The sequence below is a fragment of the Sceloporus occidentalis genome, unplaced genomic scaffold (assembly GCF_023333645.1).
Source record: "Sceloporus occidentalis isolate IW3139 unplaced genomic scaffold, rSceOcc1.0.p SCAF_29, whole genome shotgun sequence".
Classification (NCBI taxonomy): domain Eukaryota; kingdom Metazoa; phylum Chordata; class Lepidosauria; order Squamata; family Phrynosomatidae; genus Sceloporus; species Sceloporus occidentalis.
In genome coordinates this window covers 621505-631723 of record NW_028317009.1, presented here as the reverse complement: position 1 = coordinate 631723, position 10219 = coordinate 621505, and the positions used below count along the sequence as shown (strand labels likewise).

At 41.9% G+C, this 10219-nt stretch overlaps 1 protein-coding gene across 1 annotated transcript; it reads left to right on the top strand.

Annotated features, from left to right (window-relative positions):
• The first annotated feature begins 2649 nt into the window (after positions 1–2649).
• On the top strand, positions 2650–9736 carry LOC149299074 (cytochrome P450 2J6-like). Its single transcript, XM_089486575.1, has 10 exons — positions 2650–2740; positions 2834–3045; positions 3896–4058; positions 5278–5430; positions 5747–5907; positions 6306–6479; positions 6652–6784; positions 7417–7604; positions 8062–8203; positions 9555–9736. Exons 1-10 carry the CDS (start codon positions 2650–2652, stop codon positions 9734–9736), a joined length of 1599 nt encoding a protein of 532 aa, XP_089342701.1.
• Positions 9737–10219: the final 483 nt, after the last annotated feature.

Here is a 10219-nt window from a genome sequence, read left to right as displayed (position 1 = left end):
ATGTATCCTCCTGCATCTTCCGACGGGCGCTGGTCCTCGTTTGCCCCCTTCCACACACTACAGTGGCTGGCTGTGGCAGCGCCACACAAGACATCCGCGATGAACATCCTGAATGGGGTGACGTCAATCCATTTGAAATTCTGATTTTGGACCTTTTCTCCCCTGCTTTAAATAAGCCTCAGAAACTCAGGATACTTGACGCTCTGATGGTCGTCCATGTAACATTATAGTATAGCTGAGAAATCTACCTGGTTGGAATACCACCGTTAAACAGCTGAATGCCACACAAATAAAACATCAGCGCCCAGTAATTTGTCCAGGGAAGATGTCCCTAATAACCCACAAATGCTTAGAAGTTGATCTGCACGCTCCTGCGTGAAATCTGATGACAAGAGGCTAATATGAGAGTTCATGACATAATAATCCCTTTGGACTTGCAGCATATTTTTATATTACAGGTTGCTGGAGTTAATTGAGTTTGTTGTGTATTGATAAGACCTAACAGACGCCTGGAATAGTGCCTTCTTCCACCACAGCTGTTTCAATAGGTCTTGAATGGACGTCGTGATAGAGGAGATAAGAACTGCCTAAACATCGTGTTAACGTATTGTATTCTGCTCTCTTTTATTTACGCTAAACAAAACACTTTAAATAGCCTATTATACATTATTATTAATAGCCCCGTTGCTTGTTTTTTTTTTGGTTTTTTTTTTTATTTGTCTGCAATTTGCCACTTGGGTTAGGTATAAATCCCAATAACCCGCCAATTATTTTCTTTAAAATTAATGGTGGGCTCTCTTGGAGTTTTAGTTCACTATAAACGACCTAGGGTTTGGGGATTATGCTAGAAGTGTGTCTTGTGTGAAATGTTGCCACGCATAACTCTGTGTTATAGTTTATAACTATGTTATGTAAAACTTACGCTTCTCTTATCGTCTGCAATTATAGGCATGTTTTTAAAAGTCACTGTGACCTTCTGAAACACAAAGAGGGCCTTTTATCGTAATGTAAGGAAAACGTGATTCTGCCATTGTACGTGAAGTCAAATCAGTCGACCCTGTATTATTTAAGTGATATTTACAGAAGGGGTGGACAATGTTTGATTTTGGGAGTGGTAGATGACAGACGTTACTGTACAGTCCCCAATTCTGTCCAATGGAAGAGTGGAAACAGCCTCATTGCAAGAATGTGGTTTTCATCCCAAAACATTTCTTCTCTGTTTTCTGGGCCATGCCACTTCTTTAATCTCAGGACCTATGTCCATATGTATCTCCTACATAGCTGCGCTGTCAGCCATGTTCTTAGCAATCTCCAAAATTACTTTTCCATAGCTGCCCAGGGAAGGCCATTTCCTGATGGAAATTTGGCAAAGTTTAAGAGTACATGCAAGACTTCCGTTAAAGACAGATGTCCTCATTTACTCTTAAACGCGAGGCTCTGTCTAGTTGGAAGAGAAGCTGCTGATAGGCCTGTGACCCATTTGGCATCTTCTCTAAAACATATATTAAAGTTAATAATAAATCTGATCTCTGACTTTAGGTGGCGGTCGGGTCTATGGAACAGGTATAGGAACCAGTGAAGTTAAGAAATATATCAGCCTGCTGCCAGCTGATATAATAAGAGATGATGTGGCTGGAATGCTGGAAATAACCCTGACCCCTATATTTCGTTTGTTTAGCGGTATTGTGAAATTTAACTCCTTTCTTGTGTAGGCGCAAACTACCCAATATCTACACAGCAAACACAAGCCCTGGATATTTTTTTTTAACCCCTTAATGACAAAGCCTGTACAATATACAGGCTCAAAATACATTGTTTTCAATGGGTTTAGGGACCGCCCATTGTCCTTAAGGGGTTAAGAAGGTGCATTTAAGATTTTTTTTTAGGGAAACAATATTATTTTATTTTTGTATATTTACAATTATATGCTCGATGCTTCTGCTTTTAGCTATGATCTGCTGGCCGTTCTCCTCTGGTTAGATATGAGAAACGTGGGAAAATCATGGTGTCGAGCGAGCGAGCGCGTACACACGCTAATGCCTGCATGTACATGGTGATATGGTGCCCCCTGATGGCAAACTTAGTAATGAGATAATTAAGAAAAAAAAGCACCCTCTGTCCCCAATGTTTGCCTGTTTCTCATGCCCGATTAGGAGATGTTTGCAAGGAGCAAGAGATTTGTGCGTCTGCGGAGTGAAACATTGCTCCACTCCGAGGGCATGCAAAGCGTGAAAAGCAGAAATGTTCCACGCAAAATGATAAATCAGTGGAGATAAAAGCTGTCGAGGCCAAGGGCCCCCCCCTTAAATATCTTAAAGGATAGGTTAAAGAGGAGAACAGTGAAATGTTCTGTTCCATCTCAATTTCTTATCAAGTTACGATCATGCCAAATGCATTTTTCTCCAAAAATACCAGGATGTTAATGTTTATCGATGGTTTTATACACTGTTTAGTTTGATATATATACCAGTTGTAGCTCTTGCACCTTTTCTTTGCTGTCCATATGTGTCCTCTGTTGCGTTGCCTACTTAGTATTTTTTAAGTGTTATTACATAATGTCTTTGCTTTGAGCGTAGCTGTATCCTCTGAACACATCATATTCAGAGAACTCTGTTCACACTTTACGTCTCTCTTTTATCACTTTCAGGAATGGCAGCCTACGGCTCTTCGTCTGCCGTGGACTCCAACGCCCACTGGGCCGCCCATTGGAAAGAGATTACTGACATTCCAAATGCTGGAAGTAAGGCACGGTATTGTGCAACTCAATTGCAGTCACTTTCTCATTGTCCGTTCTGGGTGTGGGAGAATCTGTGGGCTGTACTTTGGCTTGTAGAAGAAACTGGAAGGTGTGTTCGCTGTTTGAAAGAGAAGGAATCAGCTGTCATGGAGTTCAGCCAAGTACTGCTGCTTTCCCTGGCCCTGTTGGGCTTCCTGTGGTGGAAGATATCTCGACCAAAGTCTTTCCCTCCGGGTCCACTGGCGCTGCCCATCATTGGCAACTTGTTGCAAATTAATTTCTCCAATCCCCTAAAGGATATAAAGGAGGTGAGAGCTCTCTGGGGTTGTGCGAAATGCATCGTATGTATTAGTCCAGGACAGACGTTTGAAATTGGTTATATATATATATATATATATATATATATATATATAGTTGGTTAATTAGTACTGTCAAATTGGTCTTTTGTCTCTGTTAAATCATCACCAATAAGTCTATCACTATTCTGCCAAGGTTCAAAGGAGCTGTATTTTGTCTTAAAGATGATTCCATGGAAGTATAAATAAACACAGACAGAATAGTTTGACAACAGCCAGAGAGTTAAGTGTTGCTATTCCTTAACAAGTATTGAGACATTGGAGTGGGCCGGGGAAACGTCTCTAACAAGGGGACATAAGTCCAAGAGGGGCAAACAGCACATGCTTTTACATGACTGAATGTATATGGTGTCAATGAGGTTTTAGTATCCATTATTTGACATTGACTTTTTAGAACTGCCAACTGATAGGTAATCCTGTATTGTCACTTAGGTGTGCATGCACAAGTATTTGTGAATACACTACTGTCGTTCTATGATGTAAAGTGTTCTTTGGCCCCTTTGTATCCCAGCAATGCGTGCTGTGTACTGACCTTGTCCTCTGCACTGTATGCCTGACTGCAATGACTGATTTTTACCTGTTGGAGCCAGTTGCATGGGGCGGTACATGTAGTCATGGTGTACCGGTAACACTAATTGTGTTACTGCCACACAATGCAATCTGTTACATCAGTGCTAGAAATAGAATGTGGTGGTCACATGGTTAAAAATCACATGTGCTCTTACAAAGCTTTTCCTAAAATATCACTGTACACGCACACGCTAATAAAAGGCTAATATAAGGCTTCTCTTTTTGTTTTCAGTTCTCCAAGGTGTATGGTCCAGTGTACAGTCTACAACTGGGTTTTGTACCAGCTGTGGTGGTTCGAGGTATCAAGGATTTGAAAGAAGTTTTGGTTACCAGGGGTAACGAGTTTGCAGACCGACCTCAGAACAGACTTACTAAGCTCATTTCTGGTACACGAGGTAAGCCCCATACACTCCTTGTGGCCTAACTCTGGATGTCATTTCTATATTATATAAAATGCATCGATCAGCCATACCATTATGACCCCCTTTTGCCCCCCAAAACAACCCCGACCCATCAAGGCATGGACCCCACTAGACCTCTGAAGATGTGCTGTGGTATCTGGCACCAAGACTGCTGTGTAGGAGATACATATGGACATAGGTCCTGAGATTAAAGAAGTGGCATGGCCCAGAACACAGAAAAAAAATGTTTTGGGATGAAAACAGCAGATCCTTTAAGTCCTGTAAGTTGTGAGGTGCGGCCTCCATGGATGTATCCTGGTGCAATGTGATGTCAAAGAAAACATGATTCACAGACCAGGCCACCTTCTTCCATTGCTCCGTGGTCCAGTTCTTATGCTCACGTGCCCATTGTAGGAGCTTTCGGCAGTTGAGGGTTCAGCATGGGCATCCTGACTGGTCTGAGGCTACGGAGCCCCATACACAACAAACTGTGATGCACGGAGTGTTCTGACACCAATTTGAGTTAAAGTAACTCACCCGTTGGATTTGACCACACAGGCCAACCTTCGTTCCCCTACGTGCATCAATGAGCCTTGGCCGCCCGTGACCCTGTCGCCCGTTTACTGCCTTTCCCTCCTTGAACCACTTTTGATAGATACTGACCACTGCAGACCAGGAACACCCCACAAGAGCTGCACATTTGGAGATGCTCTGACCCAGTTGTCTAGCCATCACAATTTGGCCCATGTCAAGGTCACTCAGATCCTTACACGTGCCCCTTTTTCCTTCTGACATCAACTTTGAAGCTGACCTAATGTTCGCTTGCCTAATGTATCCCACCCACTGACAGGTGCCATGATAACAAGATGGTCAGTGTTATTCCCTTCACCTGCCATTGGTCATAATGTTACGGATGATCGGTATATATTTGTTTTGAGGATCCTTTGACACAAGAGAGACACCACCCCATTCCAGAGAGGCATACATTTCAGATATATCAGTAAAGGAACCAACTTCAAGTCTTACTCCTTAATAAGTGTGAGGACTCCTGGAGAGCCGTTGCTTGGTTCAAGGCTGTCTTTTACCAACATGATGCCAACAAGACCTCATTTTGGTATACTGTGCATCATCTTTTTGGGGCATTGTTGTTTAATAATCTTTGTGATAAGTATGTTGTTAAACATCACCACTTTAACCTCTGGTGCCAATCCAGGTTTAATTGTTTCTCCTTATGGTCGTGGTTGGAAGGAGCACAGACGTTTCACTCTGTCCACACTAAGGAACTTTGGCCTGGGCAAAAATTCCATGGAAGAGAGGATTTCCGAGGAGAGTGTGCATTTAATCCAGTATATGAAACAGAACAAAGGTAACGGCGTACATAAATTGATGCTTAATCTTTCAGCATCTTGTGGTGGACAAGATGCTGAAAGATCTGATGCTCATATCTGATATTTTCAACAGCGTAGTCCACTATAACTTTATTTAATGATTTTATTGTAATGGTTAATCCAATCCTTAGTTTTCCAATCAGTGGTAGTTGTGGCACCCCATTTGCTTTCAAGAATTCCTTTTGATTGGGCTGCTGTTGCTTCGTGTGAGAGAGAGCCTTGTTCGTGGCCAGTTCTTACTTGTTGAGGTTGAGTGATCCCCTTTCGGTGTGATACCTGGCCTGTGTTTTTCAGATAACCTGGTCGACCCTCACTTTGTCATCGATAATGCTGTGTCCAACATAATTTGTTCCATTGTCTTTGGGAGACGGTATGATTATGATGATTCTACATTCCGTGACATTCTTAATCTCGTCCATGAAAACATGAAGATGGCTTCTAGCTTTTGGGCACAGGTATGTAAAAGCACCAGCATCAAATGAGTAACATTGCTAAAATGATAAAATATTATTTTTGAGAATAGTTTGTGAGGAAGTTCTGTGCGGTAATTGGGTAAGTGTTCACCTTGTGCCACAGATAACTGGTTGACTGTGGTCAGCTGATTATAGTGAGTAGGTGAGAAGGATGAAGTATCTTTAGGCTATATAGCAAGATACATTGTTGCACTGAAGGAAGCTAGAACAATGCTATAATACAAAAGATGCTGGTATTTGTTGTCTGCAGAGGATTGTGATGCTTAATCTGTAATATACACCATGCATATAAAATCACATTGGATGAGAAAATATCTTGTTCTTGATCTGTAATTGTATATGTGGGCAGGTATTTTCATTTTTTCCCCCCCAACTTTCAGCTGTATAACGCATTTGGATTTGTCCATTATCTCCCGCTGCCACACCGAAGGATTATCCGAAACGTAGATGTTGTTTTTGGATTTCTTGAAAGGATTTTGGAGGAGCATAAGAGAACCAGGACACTCGGTGTATCCAGAGACTACATAGATTGTTATCTGGAAGAGCTGGAGAAGGTGTTGTGATCATGAACAGGTTTACAAAGTGAAACAGTGAATTAAGAAAACAATTCCTAGCAATGCTTGATGATTTGTGGGTAAAAAATAACTCGACCTACATTTGTGCATTCAGGTGCCATTTAGCACAGTCTGTTTCATGGGGTCTCTTATTTAGGAACAAGAAGTGGAGAACAGCAAGAAGGTGTTTGATCATGAGAATCTGTTTACCTGCGTGGCTGATCTGTTTGTGGCTGGGACAGAGACCACATCTTCAAGCCTGGAGTGGGGCCTGCTCTACATGATGGCTTTTCCAGATATTCAAGGTATGTGTCACTCACAGCATAATAGAGGAGACGCTGGTGCAGGATAGGGCGGTGTCCCCCCCATGTAGGTCTCAGAAAAGTTCTTCACTCTACAACCCCTTCCCCGTCGCATTGAGCCTTTTGAGTTTGAGCGGCCATGGGTCAATCTAGGTTACACAAGAGCAATAGAACACACAGAGATAGAATACACTATGGTCAACATAGGTGTGCCATTTAGAGGGCAATATGTAATGGTTCTATGATGGTTAATAAAGGGAATAGAAAGGGAAAGGCACCAAATTTGACATTGGCGCCACATTCAAAATGGAGTGACTTCACTCCGTACACATTGCTCCACCTTGGCCATCTTGTGTGTGGCGCTTCCACTGTAGTCTGAGGTCCCAGGATGAGGATGTCATGGGACACCACCCAGAGGGACTTGCCACATGGAGCTTGCTGAGGGCCTTCCCCATCAGCATAAGTAAATAAAAGTTTTAGGTTGCGGTGTGGTTTTTATAATACTTGTGTTGTCTAATGTACAAAAAAAGGCTGGCCACCCCTCTCCCCAGATCCTGTACTGTAAGTCCTTTACACCCAATGGAAATGAACAGTCTAAAGAGTTCTTAACAAGGTGCGTTCTGGCTGTGTTTCAGAGAAATGTCTAAAGGAAATAGACAAGATTCGTGGAGACCGGGGCAGGCTTAATTATGAGGACAGGGTGTACATGCCATACACGCAAGCTTTTCTACACGAAGTACAACGTTACAGCTCAATAGTGCCTCTAGGAGTGCTTCACGGAACAACAAAAGATGTACAACTTAATGGTTTCACCATCCCAAAGGTGTGTGTATTACCGCAAACCACAGGGCTTTACAGTTGGTAGACTGTTTTGTCAAATGTGTTCTTGTGAAATGTAATTTTCTAAGGTGTGTGTATGTATCCACCCATATATATCACACACAAACATACAATGCGACATTATCAAGGGACCCCAGCACTGTTACAAATCATGAGTTCAGCTCATACTGAGTATTCCATCTGTTATTTTGAAGTTTATACCATAAATCTATTTTCTCCACTTTCGCTTAACATTGCAGTTATACATCACCCACCAAATTCTAGTTGACTACTTTTCTGCTTCGATTCGTCTCAACTAAGGCTCCCTATGTCATCAAGAATTAGATGTAAAGTCCGTATGCTAACATACAGAGCCGTGCATGGTATTTCTGCCCCAAACATTACTTTTTATATTTAGCAGGCTCTTTGTTTATGATAAATCGTTACCTGTCTTGCTCCAGGGAACCGCCATTATCACAGATCTCTCTTCACTTCACTTTGATGAGACTTACTGGAAGTATCCAAACGAGTTTAATCCAGAGAACTTTCTGAGCGAGGATGGGGAGCTACTGAAACAAGAATCCTTCTTACCCTTCTCTGCAGGTATGTGCCTCTGTCACACTATTTTTACGTGTTATAGCTATTATATACTGCATACGTGTCCTAAGAAGACAAAAAGGCTGCACCAATGTTCAAGTAGGACACTGGTGGTATTGGGTATCGCACATGTGCAGCTTCCAGCCAGTCCACAAATACACACGGATGAGAAAGCGTGACATAAGGACCTTATTGTTGGCATCATGTCGAAACTAGGTACATACCCTCGCTGCACTTGGGGAAGGAAGATACTGTGGATAGTGAATTAACACCTGGTCCGCATGCACTAATAATGTGTTTTTAATCTTCACAGGTTAATTCCTGGGGTAAAGATGAGTGTTAGAAGGTGTAGTAGCGTGCACCTCCGCAGGGTACTCCTACAGCAAGACAGGACACAGAAAGTAAAAAATAAAGTTATTTCACTCTGCAGCCTAATACACACGCCCCACTTTTTGTTTAGAGGGTTTAACCCCTTGGTTTCTTGTTTGGGCAAAGACTTTATACACTTCATCACAGTAGGTTAATAGGCATCTGGCAAAAAAAAAAAGTTGGTTATTATTTTTTAGGTGCGATATTTATCTTGCCATTTCAGTTTCTTGGACACATATCAGTATGTGTATGAAAAGGTCTCCAAGTTACCTGGTGGACATAATAGAGCATCTAGGAGCATTACTGCTCAGGAGGTGACACCCAGATTTTGATTTTGTTTTAAACAAATCTGATGTGGAAACAGCTAGTAAGAATGTGTCTCATGCACCTGCGCTGGCGTAAAACCTGAAAGGTTTTGTATTGTGTGTTTTGGACAGTAAACAAGTAATAATATTGTTTCTAAACCGCTAATAAGATTGATGCAGGTTGAAATATACCGCTGTAAGTTAAACACGAATCCAAAGTCGTGTATTACCATACCATATCACCCAATTTGTAACATTAAGACTGAATCGTAACAAGTTGGATTAATCATTATATGTACTGCAAACAGACGTATAGATTACTTACCCCGATATATAGCAGCAAGGGGAGAGTAACCATTGTAACATTTGTGTTTCAAAGTAAGTGGAAACAAAACACGAAGAAAGCAGCGGAACGTTCTTTATGAAGGCTCTGCTTCACCCAACCGGCTCAACGTAATAATGGAGCATTCCTTACACCGTCCAACACCCAGACCCTTCCTACAGGAATTGTTGGATCAGGTGTTTTTTTTCTTTTTCTGGAAATGGTTATCATGTGACACAAACATAGGCAACTACTTAACACAATAGAGTTACAAATAACTTTGTGTGTAGTTAAAGGTGCTGTTCCACTTAGACACTTTGCCCAGAACTGTCCTGTTCAAGCTGACTCTGTTTTTCCTCAGGCCCACGAAGCTGCCTTGGAGAAAATCTCGCTCGCATGGAAATTTTCCTCTTTTTTACGGCTCTGCTCACTCACTTTGAAGTCCACTGGCCAGACCCCAAATCTACTCCTGACCTCACGCCGGTGTTTGGCATCTCACAGGCCCCTAAACGCTATAAGATGCGCCTGGTGCCACGCAGATGATCCGTATGTTGTAACTGGGCAGTGGATGATGATTATGACCTCGAACAATGAGTGAAGGGGGCTCTACTTAGGGGGTACCCCATTTCTAAAGGACACTTTACAACAATTGAAGAAGTAAAGTCTGTGTGTAACTTACAAGAAATAAAAATGTAAAAACCTAACTTTTATTAAAAGCAATGTGAAAAATACAGATGTGATGTATTTGCTTTGAAGTGTATAATGTTGTTGTCGCTATTTGTAATTTTTTAGAGTGGGTGCAAATGAGTATATGTGGAGCAGTCAGGCATCATATATTCCTGGGGCGGAATAATGTGTAACTATCTGGTGGCGTATAGGTTAGAAGAAGTATCTTCGATACAGGAGGTTGCTTGGTCAATCCCATGATGATGTCTTTGTATAATGTTATAGTCTCTATTTTTAAAGCGGCTGCATGTTTGTAGAGGTGGAGCAGTTGAGGATCATATATCCGTGGGGAGGAGGACA

Excerpts from the sequence above, each read along its gene's own strand:
- LOC149299074 (XM_089486575.1), top strand. The coding sequence starts at position 2,650 with ATGGCAGCCTACGGCTCTTCGTCTGCCGTGGACTCCAACGCCCACTGG. Across the intron at positions 6,480-6,651 it reads ATCTGGAAGAGCTGGAGAAG|AACAGCAAGAAGGTGTTTGA; the intron begins GTGTTGTGATCA and ends CAAGAAGTGGAG. Across the intron at positions 8,204-9,554 it reads CTTCTTACCCTTCTCTGCAG|GCCCACGAAGCTGCCTTGGA; the intron begins GTATGTGCCTCT and ends GTTTTTCCTCAG.